Raw genomic sequence first — 20,978 nt, 5'->3', positions numbered from 1 at the left:
ATATAAAATCTGAAGTGACTTCATTGGACAGTAGAGGCAAAAGGACCATGCCTTTAGGGCTGTTTTTGTGTTTATTCATTGTGAATAAGTTCTGACATTGCTCTTTTTTGCAGGTGCCAGTCATTGAAATTCCAGGTTTTGGACAGCTTTCTGCTGTAACCATGTGTGATGAGTTGAAAGTTCAGAGCCAGAATGACCGAGAAAAACTTGCAGAAGCAAAGGAGAAATTATACCTAAGAGGCTTTTATGATGGTGTAAGTAATAATTTTGTTATCATTTTTATTTGATTTACTTACTCCATGCTCTGTGATTTTCTTCTTAGTGGTTTAGAAAAAAACTATAGAAAAATTCAATATTATTTCAGTTCTATCCTGTTTTCAGAAGGGATTACTATAAGATTGTGTTCTTCTATTTCCAAATTTATTTTTTTAATCTATTTTGGTCCAATAGTATTTACGGAAATTCCATTTTTGTGCCCTCTAATCTCTGAGTGAATTTCTTGAGAAGATACTTAAAGTCAGTTCATATTATTATACAATAAATTCCAAGTTTATTGCATGGACCATACCTGGTCCCTTCTTTTGCTCTCTTAATTGTGGAGTTCATATTTTAAATAAGCAGTTTCATTCAGTTCATTAATTTACTTGTTAACGCCTATTCCATGCCACGTTAGCACAACAGACAAGTTGTGAACCTCTCTTTTTCTCCTCAATTGTGCATATGTTAACATGGCTTACATAGCCATGGAAAGAAGATGAGGCTAGAGAAAGTAAAAACCCAACCAAGTTGCTAGTGACTTGAGGTTGAAATGAAGATTTTTAAGGCTGTAAGTGAGAAGTTCTTTATTTTTACCTTTACTTTCATTTCTCTGGATAACCAAGAATTGGTTATATGTCCTTTTTAAAAGTAACTTACACGTTTTGGATGACAGTAAAAGCCAACACTTATAGAGCATTTACATATTAACTTACTTATATCTCAAAATAACCTTGTGAAGTAGGCACTTATTCCAGATTTATGGATGAGGAAATTGAGGCACTAAGAGATTAAGTATTTTACCTAAGAGCAGCCAGATAGCCAGGTAGAGGCAGAACTGGGACTCAGACTAGGCATCTTGGCTCTAAGATTTGTGCTTTTAACCCCTGTGCCATAATGACCAATAACTATAATTTCATAATGATGAATTAAGTAGATATGAAGCATTTTGGTATGTTAGAGAATTGGGGCAGAAAAAAGAACACGTGTCTTTTCCACTTAAGATAGAAACTATTAAGAATTCCCTGGTGGTCCAGTGGTTAGGACTCGGCACTCTCATTGCTGAGGGCCCAATTTCAGTCCCTGGTCAGGGAACTAAAACCCCCAATCCCACATGTCACACAGTGTGGCAAAAAAAAAAAAAAAGAAACTATTTGAGAGAGTCAACAGGAGTCAGATAGATGGAGGTCAGAGTATCAGCTGGAAGGGGATTGTGACTTTGCTCTGTGACATCAACGGGCAAGTCATTACTTTGCCCTAGAATTAAATCTCCCCACTACGTAAAAGGCAGAGTTGAAAAACAGTAGGCCTTCCTCAAAGAGCCAAGTTTATCACATGGGCAAGCAAAGGAGAATGCTTGCTGGCAACAGGCAGAGTTGAAAAGAGAAGCCTAAGTGGGGCCGAGTTGCATTTGCTCAGTTCCTTCTCCTAAAGCCTTCAGGAATGATGTGAGTTAGGGTAGAGGAATTCTCTTCACATGGAAACCTGAGAAGTGGGAAGGAAGTGAGCTTTTCTTTCTAATTGTGTTCATAATACTTATCCTAGTTATACTGAAAGAAAAACAAGTATGTTGTAAATATTAGCTGTCCAAGCTGTGCCAAAATAAAAATTTATGGTTCTAAATGTGATAAATTTCACACTAAAAATATTTTGGTTGTGTGTGGAAGTAAATTTAGTTAGGGAAAATTCTAGAGGGGGGCACCCAAAGCAAATTTTAATTGTATGTGCTTTTTCCCTACTTCTCATCCTTTTAGGTAATGGTGGTGGATGGATTTAAGGGACAGAAGGTCCAAGATGTAAAGAAGACTATTAAAAACAAGATGATTGACACTGTATGTAATAGGCTATCCTCTGAAGGCTGTTTTAGGAGAAGAGCTTTCAGTTAATAGACTTTACAATGTTACTTAGCAGTGAGTTTTGTAGTAGAACCTGGAGCTATATTAAAGATATAATTTTGTTTATATATAAAATTGGAGACCTATTTAGCAATTCATTTAACTTGAACATCCCACCTGTAATGTTGATGAAGATAGTGTTCTAAAGTTGGCATGTACAAATCACATACAGAATTTTAGTGATGCTTCCTGGCAGTAACCATTCGAGGTACTGGTAGTTGACAATTCTTTATGTAGTACTTTACTTTTTACTTTCATCCTTTTTTCCCCTCTTCATTTTTGTTGTAACTTTTTTCTGTTGAGTTACTTAACTACTTAACTTTTAAAATTGAATTTTTATTTTTGACAGTTATGTATACCCATAATACAGAGAGACAATGATTTGTTAAGTCTTATTAAAATTAAAAAGCAGCAATTTCCTCTCCATCCTTCCACATTCTCTTAAATTTCTCTTCCTTGGACAGGCTTACTTCCATCTCTTTTAGTTATTTCTTTTAGTATTGACCTCTGCCTCTCTTATAGATCTCTAATCTAAATACTTGTGTAATTTTAAAAATTTTCAATTTTAACCATCAGCCATAGACTTCCTACTGTGGAAGATCAAGATTTAACTCTTCTCCAACCTGTGTCTTCCTCTAACCTTGCATTTGTATACACTTCTCCACCCCCCATCTTCCTAGTATAGGTATATTATAACTTATGTTAGAGCAGTAGTCAGTGTGTATGTTTTTGAGACATGGCTGATCCATAATGTAGTATACAATGAGAACTTCTCTTCCCTAGCTTTTGGTTTTCCCTGGAGTTAATAACTGCCTTTTTTTCCCCCTCCACTTTTCTTACTTTTAAATACAGTTATCAATACTTCATCCCCAAACTCTGTCCCAACTGTATATTTCTCCTCTCAGTACATTCAAACATATGAGTATGCTGTTGTTTACATCTTAGAGAAAGTTCTCCCAGAGCCTTCTGGCCTGTTGTAATTATCCACACAGTTTGCGTACTGTAGGTATGCACAGATGTCATCTGGGATGTTCCTCCACCATTACTTAGGATTTCCTTTGCTTCTTTTGAGTTAGATCTGCTGTTTCCTTGCTCCCATGGCTTCTTCTTTCTTATTTACTTTCTTGTTTTGGTGATGCTCTGCCTCTAGTAGTGTTCCCCAAAAAGGGTGCCTGGAAGGTAAATTTTTGTGACCTTCCATGTCTGAAGTATCTTTATTCTGTCCTCATACTTGAATGCCTGGGTGTAGGATTCTGGGTTGGAAATAATTTTCCCTTAAAAATTTGAAGGCCATTACCCATGGTGTTCTGGTTCAGTGATGCTGTTGAGAAGTCCAAAACCATTCTGGTAATAATGGATCTTTTATAAGTGACCTGTGTCTCCACTGTTCCCTGCACTGCCCCCCACCATGCCAAAGCTTATAGAATCTTCTCTTTTCTTCCAGTAGTTTGAAATTTCATGATGATTTATTTTGGTGTAGGTCAGTTTTCATTCATTCTTCTGGCTGTATGCTGGGCTCCTTCAATCTGGAAACTTATGTTCTCCAATTTTGGGAAAATTTCTTGACTTTTTTGTTTAATTATTTTATCCCTTTCTATTCTTTAGTTTTGCTTTCTGAATTCTTATTATTCAGATATTGGATCTCTTAGACTCTGAAAGTTCTTTTGCTCTTCTATCTGGGGGAGTCCCTCACCTTTTTCTTCCTATGAGTTTTTGTTCGTTTGTTTACTGTGTTTTTTATATCTGCTACTTGTCTGCTTGTGCATGTGTGTATAAATAAATGTTTCTAAGAATTCATTAAAATTTTTTTCTTTGTGTGGAAAATTTCAAATTTATGAAAAAGTGGAGTAGTATAATGAATTCTTGTGTACCTCTTACCCAGCTTCAACATTTACCAACTCAGCCAGTTTAAGAGCTTATTCTTGTTATCTGATCCTTTTTTTATAGGATGCTGCTATTCTTGTTTCAGGGATATGAAATTTTAATCTTATTAATCTGAGGAAGACTATTGATATTTAAGAATGGGTACAAAAAGATGATTGGAACCTTTTTGGATATGGGTAGGGCTTGTCTCTGGGCTTCACTGGGAGAGATCTGGAAGGTCCATTTGGACCTTAGGGAAACCCTGATGTTAGCCTTGATGTTAATCAGGGCTTCTTGGTTTGTTAGATTCCCCTCAGAAGATTCTTCAGTTTCCAGTTTAAAGGGTCTAAGCTAACTGAGCATTCTGGGAGCTAAATGGTGGAAGATTACTAGGTTGGATTCCAACACCCAATGTGCTGACTTTCACTTTATCCCTCTTTTTCACTATGATACCCATACCCTCAACTTCGTCCTCTGGTTGACTCTCTTTTGTCCTCTCCAGAGAGTAAACCTTCACTGTTCTGCTGGCACAGGAAGGGGCAGTTGCCTGTCTGCATGGTGTGGGATTAGGGTATCTGGAGTTCTAACTTCTTGAAAAGACTTAAGTTAGTCCCCCTGTTTCCAGTCTCATGTTACCTCCTCTTCCAGAACTATCTTGTGCCACAAATGCTGAGTCTTTTTGGAGGTTCTGTAATGCAAACTGAATTGCTTTTCAGCCTTCTTTTCTGTGGGCTTAGTATTCAGCTAGCTTCCTTTGATCTGCTAATACGATTGTCACCTATTCTGCTTTTTAGTTTCCAAAATTTGGTTGATATTATTTCTTCTCCCATTCTTGTTGTCTTTGTAGCTTCATACCATTAGGACAAAAAAAGCCTCTTTGTTGTTATTTTGTTAGAATTTTGAGAGGGAGCAGAGTTAATTAAATGTCTGTTTTTAATTTACCATCTTTAAACCAAAGTCCTACCTGTTTAAGTTCAGTGTGAAGAACATGCATTAAGAACACAGAACAATGAATCATTTTTTGAATGATAATGCTGAATTTTATTTTTAAAAATTATCCTAGCCTAATAAGTTTGGGATTATAGTACATTAAGAAATATTTGTATTTTTTTCTAAAAATAAAATTTATGGTCAGTTTTCTAGTGGGAATTTTTCATGATGCTATAAATCTTTAGTAAAAGTATTTTCTGTGTTTAATTTTTGTGCATCTCTTTTTTTTAAAGGCAGTGGTTCTGTGCATCTATTTTCTTTATATTTTTATTATAACAAGAATAAAAGGCTGCCATAGGCAGCCTAACCTTCAAACCATAGCATTAGAAACTGTTAAACATCTTTCACTCTGAAAAGGAATAAGCTGTACCTAGAGAAGGTGATCCATTTGATGAAGGTGCACGCCTTTTCAGAAGCAAGTGTTATACAGAAAGAAAAGCAGATAACTTCTACCCTGGGAAGAGGGAAGACATAATGAAAACCTGGGGTTTTGGTTACTGTTGGTAGAGCATTTTTTTTTCTAAAAAATTACTTTTCTTTTCCTTGAGGAATAGAGATTGCCTTAACATAATATCTGATATATTTTTATTTACTTTCATTTAGGGAGATGCATATATTTACATGGAACCAGAGAAACAAGTTATGTCCAGGTCTTCAGATGAATGTGTCGTGGCCCTGTGTGACCAGTGGTTAGTTTTTCTTATAGCAAGAAGAAATTTCCTCCTGTCACTTTGCTTATCCTTGACTTTTTTTTTTTAAATCAATTTGTCCACTCCCAGGTACTTGGATTATGGAGAACAGAACTGGAAAAAACAGACATCCCAGTGCTTGAAGAACCTGGAAACGTAAGATGGGAGAAAGTGATAGGGAAGGAGATGAGAAACAGGGAAGACAATGAAGCTGAAGAGAGATACTTTATCTTCTACTCTCTCCAGGTTCTGTGAGGAGACCAGGAGAAATTTTGAAGCTACCTTAGATTGGCTGCAAGAGCATGCTTGCTCAAGAACTTACGGCTTAGGTAAGCAAACTTCAAATTTTTCTGTTTGAATGACTTTGCCAGTTACACAGCAAATTAACACTTCACCTTTTTTTCTTCTCTTCCAGTGTGTTTCTGAATTGGAAGTGAGAGGTTTTGGTTAGAGGGTGAAGGAAACTAGGATGTGGTCCCCTACCATCTACCTGGTGGTAGAAGTATCTAATGCCCATATAGCTTTTATGATACAGGTTTTTTTAATAGAAAGTTTCTAGTGCTTCAACCCTTTTGTTTTTTTATTTACTGGTTTATTTATATTAATTATTCAAGTAAATTTAAGAACCTAAATAAGTAGCTTTGTCAGTGCTATAGACCTGCTCTTAAAAATGTGAATTTTGTAGATGAAGTGTCTCTTAGGTTCCTCATGCATTAATTACGTTCTTTTTATCTCACAGGTACTCGTCTGCCGTGGGATGAGCAGTGGCTGATTGAATCACTCTCTGACTCCACTATTTACATGGCATTTTACACAGTTGCACATCTGTTGCAGGGAGGTAACTTCCGTGGACAGGCAGAGTCTCCACTGGGCATCAGGTTGGTAAATGGATAAGGGGACAGAATGTAATTTGTTAGCATGAGGTGATCTTTTGATTTATGTATTGAAAATTCTTTCTTTTTTAAAAAAAAATTTATTTTATTTTTATTTATTTTTGGCTGTGTTGGGTCTTTGTTGCTGCACACGGGCTTTCTTTAGTTGTGGCAAGCAGGAGCTGCTCTTCATTGAGGTGCGCAGGCTTCTCATTGCGGTGGCTTCTCCTGTTGCAGAGCACGGGCTCTAGGTGCGTGGGCTTCAGTAGTTGTGGCTCACGGGCTCTAGAGCACAGGCTCAGTAGTTGTGGCTCACGGGCTTAGTTGTTCCGCGGCATGTGGGATCTTCCTGGACCAGGGCTCAAACCCGTTTCCCCAGCTTAGGCAGGCGGACTCTTAACCACTGCGCCACCAGGGAAGCCAGAAAGTTCTAATAATTAGTTTTTATAAGAATTCATTTAGTGGAATTTTGTCATGATGTTTTTGCTTTTTTTGCATTGAACTGAGAAAGAAAGTAATAAATAGCCCCTTCTCTATTATCCATTCTTCATTCTTATGGGAGTCTGTTGACCTCATTTGTTACTGTAAAACATTAAGAAAGTGATTTTTACTTCATGGTTGGATTAGAATGCTGATTCTTTCAAAGAAATTATATATATATTTTGTTGTTGTTTGTTCATTTCTTTTATTTTAATACAGACCACAGCAGATGACCAAGGAAGTTTGGGATTATGTTTTCTTCAAGGAGGCTCCATTTCCTAAAACTCAGATCCCAAAGGAAAAATTAGATCAGTTAAAGCAGGAATTTGAGTTCTGGTATCCTGTGGATCTTCGAGCCTCTGGCAAGGATCTTATTCCAAATCATCTTTCATATTTCCTTTATAATCATGTGGCTATGTGGCCAGAAGAAAGGTGAGTGCTAAAAAAGATGCAGACTAAATTTATTGATTATTGACAAGGGTGCCTTGTGGCTTCAAATATATAGATGTTATTGTGGGGGGTATAGTTAGATTTAACAGTTACATTCTTTTTCTAATATTAAATGTACTGAAGGAGAAAGCACACCTTCTCCTATCTGTTATATCCAGAAATCTTCGTACCTACCTTGGGCCACCAAAGCATGTCACATTTCAGGTACACTGTCAGTAATGTTACATGACTCATTTGACCTGTTAGATGCTGGAATAAAGGCGATTTCAGACAGAGCCTAGGACATTAGAATGGAAAGGAAACATCCCTTTAGAGCTGAGAGCCCCAAGGTTCCAGCATTAAGTAGGGATGTTCTAATTAGAATCTGGGTCAAAGATGCATTTTTTAATACCATGTGCTCAAGAGTAATCCTTCTGTCATCTTCCCTCTTGATCCAGACATGTCTCTGTGCCTTTTCCTCCTGTCCTCAAGTAGCTGAAGAAACAGACCCCTTCCACTGTTCAAATTTTATTTTGTAAAACCAAAGCAATCTCACGGGACTTTTTGTATTTAGGCTGAGATTGCATTTAGAATGAGATTACATTTTCTTTCTCAAGAATAAAAGGGAGATTTTGAAGAAGAGGAATAAAATAAATATGATGTGGTTCTTGTCATCCATTTATTTTTCTCTATTGGTTAAAATGTGTTTTTGGAGATAATCAGGTGTCTCAGAAGTACTTGTTAGTAATATAGTTGAATACTTATCCCCTTGCATCAAGTTTTGGATATGTATTAGGGTTTTAAAAATTACAGATAAGTAGTAGCTTCAGGTGCTTTTGTCAGACACTCTTCTAATCACTTTTAGTAATTCGTGTAGTTTTCACTACAACTTTTCGAGGAAGGTCTGTAATATCTCATTTTTACGGACAAGGAACCTTTGTGAGGCATAGAGAGCTCAAAATAACTCACCCAGAGTTACCCAGCGATGGCAGAACCAGGATGCAGAACCCAGCAGTCTGGCTCCAGAACTCTTGCTCTTAACATTACCCCCTACGTGATCTCATTGTTAGAATGAATGAATGATAGTGAACTTTCACCCTTTTCCCTATATTAGTCTATTTCCCAAAGCTCATCACTGCTACTGCTTTCTTGTGATTTCTTCTGGAAAATGTATGTATGCATATACCAGCAGCAGATATCTATACTTGTTTAGTTTTTAATTTATACAAAGATGCCACATTATAGACAGTATTCCGTCTCTTGTTTTTTTTCCTTGTAATAGTATATTTCTAATATCTTTTTATTTTTATATATATAGCCCTGCCTGTATTTTAAAAATAGTTACATAATATTTCATTATATTCCTGTACCATAGTTTATATCAATATAACCAGTCCTTTACTAATGGATACTTTCCTTGTTTTCATTGGTTTCCTGTTATGAACAGGACTCAATTAATATCCCTGCACATTTGCTTTAGCAATTTTTTATGAATCTTTTAGCATTTACCTCAAATTTTTAAGGCTAAACCATAATCTTTAAGTTTTATTTTCTATCTTTAAACATTTTCCTGTCAAGTGATAAATGGCCTGTAGCTGTGAGAGCAAATGGACATCTCCTCCTCAACTCTGAGAAGGTAAGGCTCATTGCCTCTTGAAAGGTTAAAATGCTACAGAAAAGTTTTTCAGATTTAGGATGTTGTACTTTTTAAAGAAATAATGTAAAAACCAGAGAGTTAAATATCTTCCATTTAAAATGTTTAGGACTACCAGAGTAAATGAGAAGTTTATTTTAAAGTTGAGTGAGTGGAGTAGATAGTATTAATTGAGAGGTGGGATGGGGAAAACTTCTCTATTATAACATTTGTATTAGAGTGGCAAAGGATGACACAAATTATTATGGGAGGAGAGAGAGAAAGGGACAGGAAACGTAAAGATCCTAGCATTGTGGCCCGACAATATCTTTCTCATTAAGTTGAGAAAATAATTTGGTGGTTATTGCTTTATACTGTGACTGGCCACTAAATTAGAATAATAGAATTTTGGAGTTTATAGGATTTTTAAATGTCATTTAATGCTTCTTTCCAGATGGTATCTCTCTTCCCATACTACTGCAACTTGCCCTTTTCGTTACCACTACTAATATATTCAATATATGATTTTTTTATGCTACATAAGACTTCACCTAATTATTCAATATCCTCAGCAGGAGTTATGCCAACCTCTTGACAAGCCCTTGTTTGCCCCTATGATGCTTTTGTGTACATTAGAAAGGGGCACCTTTCCTCAACTAAAAAAAAAAAAAAAATTAAGTGACAATATTATTTATTTCTCATTAATAACAATTATAACAAGTTGGATTTGTTCCAACCAGTGAATCTTGCTACATCTGATGGAATATTAATGGTAAAAGAATATTCATTGCTATAGGTATGTCATAATGAAAAGTTATAGATTTAAGCATAGCAGATGATATGAATTGCAAAATGAGATGTTATTTTTTACCAGTATCCTAATATTGAAAGGCAATAAAAAAGTTCATGTAAGGTAATCTGTACATTAGGCTGAAAAATGGCTATTTTATAGATTTTGTTAAATCAACAAGGACTTTTGATTATCACACTCATTTGTTCTTTGTAGGTCAAAGTGAACTGTATATATATTTTTATATATGTATGTGTATATATGTGTGTATGTACATGTGAGTATATAAATATGAATCCTGTTATAACATGACATTTCCTTTGGTCTCCACATTGTTGTGCTATATGTACATTATACTCATTTTATTAGAACGAAATATTTTACTGCCATATAGTAGAAAGTTGATAGAATGACCACCTCTCTTTTGTATCAGCAAAGTTACAAAAACATAAACATTTTTTAAATAATAAAGATTGCTAGGCTGGGCACAGTTCCTCCTTAGTTGTGCTGCCTTCAGGCAGAGCACAACTTGAGTAGCCAGTTGTGACCCTAATAACAGGAGGTTCCCTAAAACCCTAATTTTGACCTCATGAGCTTGTCCATTCATTTCTGAATGACTCTAATTGCTATAAAGCTCTTCTTTATGACCAGCTGAAGTGTTCCAGAGTTATAGTGGAATCATCCACGTGTCTAAACCAATTCCCAAGGGACAGTATTGGTTAATGGAAAGAGCCGTGGACTGAGTATCAGACTGGAGATGCTGTCCTAGCTTTGTCCACTGACTAGATTAGTGACTCAGACTAGTCACTTCAGTTTTCTCCTCTGTAAAGTTAGTATAAGGTATCTTTTCCTTTCCATGCTTCTGATCCTTTTGATTTTTACCTGATTGTGGCCAACCCATTTAATTTGATGTGGCTGATTTGGTTTATTTTATTTATATATATACTCTTACTAATGCCTGATCATTGACTTTCTCTTTCAGATGTCAAAATCCACAGGCAACTTCCTCACTTTGACCCAAGCTCTTGACAAATATTCAGCCGATGGTGAGTATGCTTTTTTGTTATTGCTGTTGCGTAGTGTCCAGTTCTCCTCAGATTACAGAAGGCAAGTTAGCATTGTTGTTTCAGTTTCATTGCTTTTCTCTTACACTTTTACCAATACTTTAAAATATTCATGTATTTTTTGTGTACAGGAATGTAATTTTTAAAACATAAGAATTGCTGATCTGATCTTTTTAGGAACAGATTTAAGCTAAGATTATTACAGTCTTCTTTCAAAGGAAACTCACTGTAAGTGCTACCTGGTTTGTTCCTAATTTCATGCTACTTCTAAGATTAAAGAGTTGGTTTGTAGGGGGATTTCCCTGGCGGTCCAGTGGTTAGGACTTCGCCTTCCAATGCAGGGGGTACAGGTTCGATCCTTGGTCGGGGAGCTAAGATCCCACTTGCCTTGCAGCCAAAAAACCAAAACATAGAAGAGAAGCAATGTTGTAACAAATTCAATAAAGACTTTAAAAATGGTCCAAATAAAAAAAAAATCTTAAAGAAAAGAAAAGAGTTGGTTTGTAGAGATGGTAAGTATGTAGGAAGCTTTTTCAAAGTATTTCCTCCATATTTGGTATACATATAAGTGACTTGAACCTAGGAGCATTCATTTCTTCAAAAAATATGCTTTCCCTGGCCTCATTACTATTCCATTTAACTGTTACTTTGTCAAGAGAAGAAATACACTGTCTGACCTGAAAGAACCAGTCATTCTTATGTAACCCAGTTTTTGGTCATCATGGCTGATCATTTGCTGATCATGGCTACCATAGTTTGAGACTGAACTGAAGGGGATGGGGAAGAATTAACCTAAGTTACTTAGAAAAACAGTAATTTTGACTGAACCCAGTAAGGCAAAAAGAACTGTACACAAATACTGTAGTTATTTTTTTTTAAAGAGGTGTAGATTAGCAATTCTGAAACTTTTATGGGTTTACTGGGATTTAACGAATAAATATATTATAGATGAGAGCTCATTGTCAGAAGCTATATATAGGTCAACAGGAAATGCTAGAATGAACCCTGTGGTGTTGGACTGGAATTGGCAACATCAGTATGAACTCACGGGTTTTATTTTACATACAGACAGATATAAAAATAAACATAGATTTATGTGTGGGTTAGTATACATGCATTTATTTTTCTAATTCTTTCTGCTGAGAGAGCCCATGGATAATGAAACACCTGGCATTCAGATCTTGGTTTCTAAATACCATTCTCCAATAAAAGGAACTAGGGTTCCTAGGAGAAGGGTTGATTTGAGGGCTGGAGTAGGGAAAATACAAGATGAGCATGGAACATTTTATGATGCCAGAAAGTAAGGAAATGTTTAAAAAAGGATGGGGACAAGGCTTCCCTGGTTGCACAGTGGTTGAGAGTCCGCCTGCTGATGCAGGGGACACGGGTTCGTGCCCCGGTCCGGAAAGATCCCACATGCCGCGGAGCGGCTGGGCCCGTGAGCCATGGCCGCTGGGCCTGCACGTCTGGAGCCTGTGCTAAAAAAAAAAGGATGGGGACAGTTTGAAAGGGCACAGGAGCCAACTTGACGGGGCTCCCAATTGCCCATGCTAGAGCAATTTAGGAAACAAAGTAAATAATGATAGTATTGAATTACAACCCAGTGAATAAATTAAATATTTATGAATCCATATGAATGTATAGTAATAATTAAATAAATAAATAAGTGGGGGGATAGGGACTGTTCTTCCTTTCAGAAGAATTCCACGTAATAAAGTAGAAGGACTGAGTGAAATATAAAATCACCATTAGACAAACATCATAGTAATATTGTCACAGACAAGATCCATCAGTAGTTGCCAAAATCGATGGGTGAAAGTTTAAAAAAAAAATGATTATTTGCATATTCTCAGAGTATCTCTCCCAAGATATTTCTTTTTTTTTTTAACATCTTTATTTGAGTATAACTGTTTTACAATAGTGTGTTAGTTTCGCCTTTACAACAAAGTGAATCAGTTATATATATACATATGTTCCCATATCTCTTCCCTCTTGCGTCACCCTCCCTCCCACCCTCCCTATCCCACCCTCCCTATCCCACCCCTCTAGGTGGTCACAAAGCACAGAGGTGAACTCCCTGTGCTATACGGCAGCTTCCCACTAGCTATCTAATTTACATTTGGTAGTGTGTATATGTCCCTGCCACTCTCTCACATCGTCACCGCTTACCCTTCCCAAGATATTTCTTAATCACAAAGGGAAAAACAGTAACTTTACAGTGGAGAAACTTGGCAGACAGTCTACCTGACCAAATGAGGAAGGTTTGCAATAGTAGTAATAAGTCATATCAGTATTATCTACCTCCCTGATAATGATGCACTGAGAAAGACACACAGCATCACTTTGTGATATTCTTGCCAGAGGTGCATAACATCAGTTTAATCATGAGAAAACATCAGACAAACCCAAGTTGGGAGAAATTCTATTCTAGAACAGAGAAGGATATTAGAGGAAGAACTGGTGAAATTTGAATAAAGTCTGTAAATCAGTTAATAGTATCATACTAATGTTAACTTCCTGCTTTTGAAACTGTGGTTATGTAAGTTGTTAACATTAAGAGAGTCTGGTAAATGGTATATGTTTATTCTCATCTTTGGCATCTTTTCTTTAACTGTAAAATTATTTCAATATAAAAAGTTAAAAAAATATGTTCAGCTTCTTGTGTATTGGAAAAGATGTTTAATGCATACATAACTTGATGTTACATATTCTCATCTCCTCCTTTAAGGTGCAGATGGTAGCATATACCCTACATACTGTTTTGAAATTTGCCTTCTTCACTTAGTTCATATTTGAGATCACTTCATGTTGATACACAAGAGTTACCTCACTCTTTTACAGCAATATAGTCTTCCATTGCAAGGATGTCCTGTAATTTATTTAGACTCTTATTGATGATTTTTTCAGTATTTTAGAATGGAAGATTTTGGTTGAAAAGTTGTATTTGATTACTAGGAAAGTTGGAAGAATCTGCTTTTAGGACTAAGAAAATCTGTATTTGTGCGCATAAGGCACTTCTGTGTGTTCTTAATGCATTACAATATAGTAATATTTTGCTACCTGTAAATGAGGCTGAGATGTTGATAGGGAACTTTCCTGTTTTTCATTTTTTTCCCTCTGCCTCATTAAGGATCACTTTATCTCATTAACTCAACATGCCTGAGAAGAAACACATATTGATGCTAAGTGTATGCAAATCAATACAGAAAATTCAAATATTTTAGCAACATCATTATGGATTCTACTTTTGGTGATCTTTATTTTTGCTGTTGATATATGCAGTCCTTTAAAGCGTTTGTTATTTCTTAATTTATATGTAGGCTTAGTAGTGTACTCAACTGGTTATGTAGTTGATATGCAGTAACCCCTTTTTTAAATCATCGACTGATTTTTTTCTTCCAGGAATGCGCTTGGCTCTAGCTGATGCTGGTGACACTGTTGAAGATGCTAACTTTGTGGAAACCATGGCAGATGCAGGTATTCTCCGTCTGTACACCTGGGTGGAATGGGTGAAAGAAATGGTTGCCAACTGGGATAGCCTAAGAAGTGGTCCTGCCAACACCTTCAATGATAGAGTTTTCGCCAGGTAATCTATGGACCCCAACCACTTTGTACTTTAGAGTTGCTTAGTCCTGGTGTATTTTTAAGTTTTCTTTTTTTTCCTCATTAAATAAATTAGATGTTAATAATAACTTTTATTCACTGAAAGCTTACTTGTGCCAGGTACTATGCTAATTACTTTGCATCCATTATCTGATTTTAGCCTTCTAGCAGTTTTATATGATAAAGATATTATTAGCTCTATTTTATAGTTAAAGAAATTGAAGCTTAGAAAAATTAAGTATTTCATTAAATGTCTCAAAGCTGGTAATTTCAAACTTGGGATATGAATTTGTTTCTGTCTCCAAAGCCCATTCTCATGACCATTTTACCATGCTGTCTTGCATTAGAGGAGGGTGGAATGGTTAAAGGAAAAGTAGGTTAAAGGAAAAGAATTGTCTTTTCTTTTTTCCTTCAAAAAACATTTATCAGTCTCTTTGTATCAGGAACATCCTAAGCACTGGTATTACAAAGATGAATAAGACTTGATCCTTCATTATAGTCTAGCAGGAGAGGAAAACACTTACCCAAGCAATTATAAGTGCAATAGTAGGGATAGAGGGAAATTAGAGGAGATGGCATTTGAGTTCTGGGTTTCATGAAGAATAAACCTAATTTTTGAGGGAGAGGAGAAAGCCATGGAAAGAGTATGGTATTTATTTGAAGTGTTCGGTATGTGGAAGGCAGAAGTAGGATATCAAACAAGTTGGGGCCATATTAGGCCAAATTATGAAGGGCCTGAGGTAGCGTAAGGAATATATTTTTAATCCAATGTCAGTTGTTTAAAATGCAACAACTAAACCTGACTATAGCCTTAGTAAAGCTATTTTCATATTGCATTTTGGGCTTCTTAATAAAGTTTCTATCAAGGAATTTTTTTGTTTAATTTTTGAATTTTGTTTTATATTTTTATACAGCAGGTTCTTATTAGTCATCAATTTTATACACATCAGTGTATACATGTCAATCTCAATCTCCCAGTTCAGCACACCACCACCCCACCCCTGCCACTTTCCTCCTTGGTGTCCATACATTTGTTCTCTACATCTCTATCTCAACTTCTGCCCTGCAAACTGGTTCATCTGTACCGTTTTTCTAGGCTCCACATATATGTGTTAATGTGCGATATTTGTTTTTCTCTTTCTTACTTAACTTCACTCTGTATGATGATCTCTAAATCCATTCACGTCTCAACAAATGACCCAATTTCATTCCTTTTTATGGCTGAGTAATATTCCATTGTATATATGTACCACAACTTCTTTATCTATTCATCTGTCGATGGGCATTTAGGTTGCTTCCATGACCTGGCTATTGTAAATAGTGCTGCAATAAATATTGGGGTGCTTGTGTCTTTTTGAATTATGGTTTTCTCTGGGCATATGCCTAATAGTGGGATTCTTAGTTTTTTAAGGAACCTTCATACTGTTCTCCATAGTGGCTGTATCAGTTTACATTTCCACCAACAGTGCAAGAGGGTTCCCTTTTCTCCACACCATCTCCAGCATTTGTTGTTTGTAGATTTTTCTGATGATGCTCATTCTAACTGGTGTGAGGTGATACCTCATTGTAGTTTTGATTTGCATTTCTCTAATAATTAGTGATGTTGAGCAGCTTTTCATGTGCTTCTTGGCCATCTGTATGTCTTCTTTGGAGAAATGTCTGTTTAGGTCTTCTGCCCATTTTTGGATTGGGTTGTTTGTTTTTTGAATATTGAGCTGCATGAGTTGTTTATATATTTTGGAGATTAATCCTTTGTCCTTTGATTCGTTTGCAAATATTTTCTCCCATTCTAAGGGTTGTCTTTTTGTCTTGTTTATGGTTTGCTTTGCTGTGCAAAAGCTTTGAAGTTTCATTAGGTCCCATTTGTTTATTTTTGTTTTTATTTCCATTACTCTAGGAGGTGGATCAAAAAAGATCTTGCTGTGATTTATGTCAAAGAGTGTTCTGCCTATGTTTTCTTCTAAGAGTTTTGTAGTGTCCAGTCTTACATTTAGTTAGGTCTTTAATCCATTTTGAGTTTATTTTTGTGTATGGTGTTAGGGAGTGTTCTAATTTCATTCTTTTACATGTAGCTGTCCAGTTTTCCCAGCACCACTTATTGAAGAGACTGTCTTTTCTCCATTGTATATCCTTACCTCCTTTCTCATAGATTAGTTGACCGTAGGTGCGTGGGTTTATCTCTGCGCTTTCTATCTTGTTCCATGGATCTGTGTTTCTGTTTTTGTGCCAGTACCATATTGTCTTGATTACTGTAGCTTTGTAGTATAGTCTGAAGTCAGGGAGTCTGATTCCTCCAGCTCCATTTTTTCCCTGAAGACTGCTTTGGCTACTCGGGGTCTTTTGTGTCTCCATACAAATTTTAAGATTTTTTGTTCTAGTTCCATAAAAAATGCCATTGGTAATTTGATAGGGATTGCATTGAATCTGTAGATTGCTTTGGGTAGTATAGTCATTTTCACAATATTGATTCTTCCAATTCAAGAACATGGTATATCTCTCCATCTGTTGTTATCCTCTTTGATGTCTTTCATCAGTGTCTTATAGTTAGTTTTCTGCATACAAGTCTTTTGTCTCCCTAGGTAGGTTTATTCCTAGGTATTATATTCTTTTTGTTGCAGTGGTAAATTGGAGTGTTTCCTTATTTTCTCTTTCAGATTTTTCATCATTAGTGTATAGGAATGCAAGAGATTTCTGTGCATTAATTTTGTAATCCTACAACTTTACCAACTTCATTGATTAGCTCTAGTAGTTTTCTGGTGGCATCTTTAGGATTCTCTATGTATACTATCATGTCATCTGCAAACAGTGACAGTTTTACTTCTTTTCCAATTTGTATTCCTTTTCTTTTTCTTCTCTGATTGCCGTGGCTAGGACTTCCAAAACTATGTTGAATACTAGTGGTGAGAGTGGACATCCTTGTCTTGTTCCTGATCTTAGAGGAAATGCTTTCAGTTTTTCACCATTGAGAATGATGTTTGCTCTGGGCTTGTTGTATATGGCCTTTATTATGTTGAGGTAGGTTCCCTCTATGCCCACTTTCTGGAGAGTTTTTATCATAAATGGGTGTTGAATTTTGTCAAAAGCTTTTTTTGCATCTATTGAGATGATCATATGGTTTTTCTTCAGTTTGTTAATAAGGTGTATCACATTGATTAATTTGCGTATATTGAAGAATCCTTGCATTCCTGGGATAAATCCCACTTGATCATGGTGTATGATCCTTTTAATGTGTTGTTGGATTCTGTTTGCTAGTATTTTGTTGAGGATTTTTACATCTGTATTCATCAGTGATATTAATCTGTAATTTTCTTTTTGTGTAGTATCTTTGTCTGGTTTTGGTATCAGGGTGACCATCAAGGAATTTTTAAGCAAGCATGTGGTTAACTGTGTTGTCATAAACAGGAGCCCTAAGTAGTTTTAATGACAATACTCAACAGTGGATAGACAGTGGCAGGCTGCAATAGTCAGTTTTAAGGAACACAAAGATGGTTTTGTGGTTGAGAAGTCTTAAATGTTTCATGCATTGTTCTCATTTTAATGTTTGTTAGTATGTGTGGAAGTTTTTTATACCTATATATATGTACTTGCCTTTAAACTCAATTACCTTTTTTTTCCTTTTCAATAGTGAAATGAATGCAGGCATTATAAAAACAGATCAAAACTATGAAAAGATGATGTTTAAAGAAGCTTTGAAAACTGGGTTTTTTGAGTTTCAGGTAGGCTATTTTTGTAGCTATAAAATATGTCAGTGTGAATATGATGTATTTCTTGTTTTTTCCCCCCCTGCTGTAGCATTATAACTCATCTTAAGTGGAGACTGAAAATTTGTAAAATATTCAATAAATTGTGATTTTAAATAGTTTTCTTGGGTACCTTTTGTATTATGTCTCTTTAATATAAGTAATTGTATTCCTAGTTGAGCTGTGGGTTAATAAAGATGTTAAATCTAAAAATTAGTCACATTTTCCAGGAAAACATTTTGAAGTTGATTAAAAAACAAAGGCATAGTTGTAACTAATTGCTATTAGTTTGAAAGCAAACATTTTCTGAGGTTTTCCACAAGGTGTCAGCATATCCTCAAGTTTGGCAGTTCAAATGCTTAAAGTAAAAATGTAGCTTTCCTCAGTCAGTTTTGTAAAATATCACATTGGGATTTATGTAACTTGGTTTTCAGAGATGTGATTAAATAAGGATAAGTGCTTAGCATAGCAGTGTTTCATATTTACAGCCTTTTTGATGCTATTTATTAATACATGCTACTCAGCATTCATCCTTAATACACAGTTTAAATTGTTCATCTTTTATGTCCATTGCAAAATGTCTTTTTCAGATATTTTTCTTGAGAATCAGTATAAAACTGCAATATGCTTTTGTTGGGATTGAATTACTTTTTTTTTTTCTTTAAAACAGGGCTAAGTGAACATTTACTTGATTTTAGAATTGAAAAAAGATTTCCTAATTATAAAAACAAAAGAAAGGAATAACCAAAAAAATTCTGATGAATTTGCCAACATAGATAAGAAAATAATAACTGAAATCATCTTAAAAATACACAGTTAACTGGAAAATTATTTACAGTCTGTATTTCAGGATTTTGACAAGCTCATCAAAAAAATACTAATGGTCCAAAGAACAATTACCAAAGGACATGAACAAACAACGCCCCCAAAAGAACCCTAAATGGCTAAGAAATGCTTAAAATGAAATGCTTAATAGCAAAGATTATCAAAGATGTATAAATTTAAACACTTTATTGTTTTTAACCTAAGGATTGATATACATTTATTTTCAGGTTGTTAAAAATAAAGTAAAACCTTTACTAAAGTTTATTATGGAATTTTAAAAGACTAAATACTTAAAAATGCATTAAAATAGAGCTACTGAGTTTTTTTTCCTATAATTTTATTTTAAAGAAGTGGGGGAGAGAAATGGTAAATAACTCCAAATTTTGTAGGCTGCGAAAGATAAATACCGTGAATTGGCCATAGAAGGGATGCACCGAGACCTCGTGTTCCGGTTTATTGAAGTTCAGACACTTCTCTTGGCTCCATTCTGTCCTCATTTGTGTGAGCACATCTGGACACTCCTGGGAAAGGTAGCTTTATGCATTTAAGATGTTCTGGGTGGTTTTGATTTTGGCCTCATTAAATCAATGTTGGGATAATAATGTTACTTAAGAGAGAAAGACTGAAAATGAGTATTTCAAGAATAATATTGGGTTCATTATCTCATAATTATTACAGCAGCTTAAACTGAAGCTACATTGGGTATATATGCCTTAATTTATACACATACGGTGTATATATTTTATCTTATTTTATTAAAAATTTTTTAAATTAATTTTTTATTTTTGGCTGTGTTGGGTCTTCGTTGCTGTGCGTGGGCTTTCTCTAGCTGCGGCAGGTGGGGGCTACCCTTCATTGCTGTGTGTGGGTTTCTCATTGCGGTGGCTTGTCTCATTGCAGAGCACGGGTTCTGGGCACGCGGGCTTCAGTAGTGGCACATGGGCTCAGTAGTTGTGGCTTGCAGGCTCTAGAGCACAGGCTCAGTAGTTGTGGCACACAGGCTTAGTTACTCTGTGGCATGTGGGGTCTTCCCAGACCAGGGCTCAAACCCGTGTCCTCTGCATTGGCAGTCGGATTCTTTTTTTGTGATGAGAATTTTTTTTTTATGCGGGCCTCTCACTGTTGTGGCCTCTCCCATTGTGGAGCACAGGCTCTGGACGCGCAGGCTCAGCGGCCGTGGCTCACAGGCCTAACCGCTCTGCGACATGTGGAATCTTCCTGGACCGGGGCATGAACCTGTCCCCTGCATCAGCAGGCAGACTCTCAACCACTGCACCACCAGGGAAGCCCCGGCAGGCGGATTCTTAACTGCTGAGCCACCAGGGAGGCCCTCCCCTTTTTAAAAACTTTTTAAAAATTTATTTATTGTATATGTTTTAATAACGTGACTTTGTGTGTGTTGTTTATCACCTAATTCTTATTAGGAAATGTTATAATGTATTTGAATACACGTATAACTAATACTGTTTTCTCAACTGTTTGTTTAGAAAGGTGAAAATATTGAGAAAGATGGAAATAACTGTTATGAGCTGCTTATAAACAAAGATAGAAGTGTATACTTGCATAAATATTCTTGTTTTATATAAAATTCCTGGCATATATAGGGCTGCATATTCAGGGATATTATATTTGCATTCTTACTGTGAAGATAAATTTATTTCTCCCAGGCTTACAGATAAACAGATAGGCTGGTTTAATAACTCCTTTCCAGCATTATTGGCCAAGCTCTTTTGTATTTTTCAATGTGTGAACAATGCAAAAATGTGCTCATGATATATATTCCAAAGAGCCATACTTTCAGTACTGGATGTATTAATAGGATAAAAACTGAGAGTATGCATAATTTATAT

At 35.8% G+C, this 20,978-nt stretch overlaps 1 protein-coding gene across 1 annotated transcript in view; it reads left to right on the top strand.

Moving 5' to 3' along the window:
- LARS1 (leucyl-tRNA synthetase 1) overlaps positions 1-20,978 on the top strand; it is a 66,953-nt gene that overhangs the window by 31,254 nt on the left and 14,721 nt on the right. Inside the window, exons 14-25 of the mRNA XM_059062811.2 lie at positions 114-254; positions 2,010-2,087; positions 5,607-5,692; positions 5,783-5,848; positions 5,939-6,021; positions 6,432-6,570; positions 7,264-7,476; positions 9,052-9,109; positions 10,879-10,942; positions 14,363-14,546; positions 18,189-18,279; positions 19,518-19,658. Of these exons, the coding sequence (XP_058918794.1) occupies positions 114-254; positions 2,010-2,087; positions 5,607-5,692; positions 5,783-5,848; positions 5,939-6,021; positions 6,432-6,570; positions 7,264-7,476; positions 9,052-9,109; positions 10,879-10,942; positions 14,363-14,546; positions 18,189-18,279; positions 19,518-19,658 (1,344 nt within the window). The remainder of the gene's footprint in view (positions 1-113; positions 255-2,009; positions 2,088-5,606; positions 5,693-5,782; positions 5,849-5,938; positions 6,022-6,431; positions 6,571-7,263; positions 7,477-9,051; positions 9,110-10,878; positions 10,943-14,362; positions 14,547-18,188; positions 18,280-19,517; positions 19,659-20,978) is intronic.

The sequence above is a fragment of the Kogia breviceps genome, chromosome 4, assembly GCF_026419965.1.
Source record: "Kogia breviceps isolate mKogBre1 chromosome 4, mKogBre1 haplotype 1, whole genome shotgun sequence".
NCBI lineage: Eukaryota > Metazoa > Chordata > Mammalia > Artiodactyla > Physeteridae > Kogia > Kogia breviceps.
The sequence above is the reverse complement of the archived record's forward strand: the minus strand, read 5'-3'. Positions and strand labels throughout refer to the sequence as shown.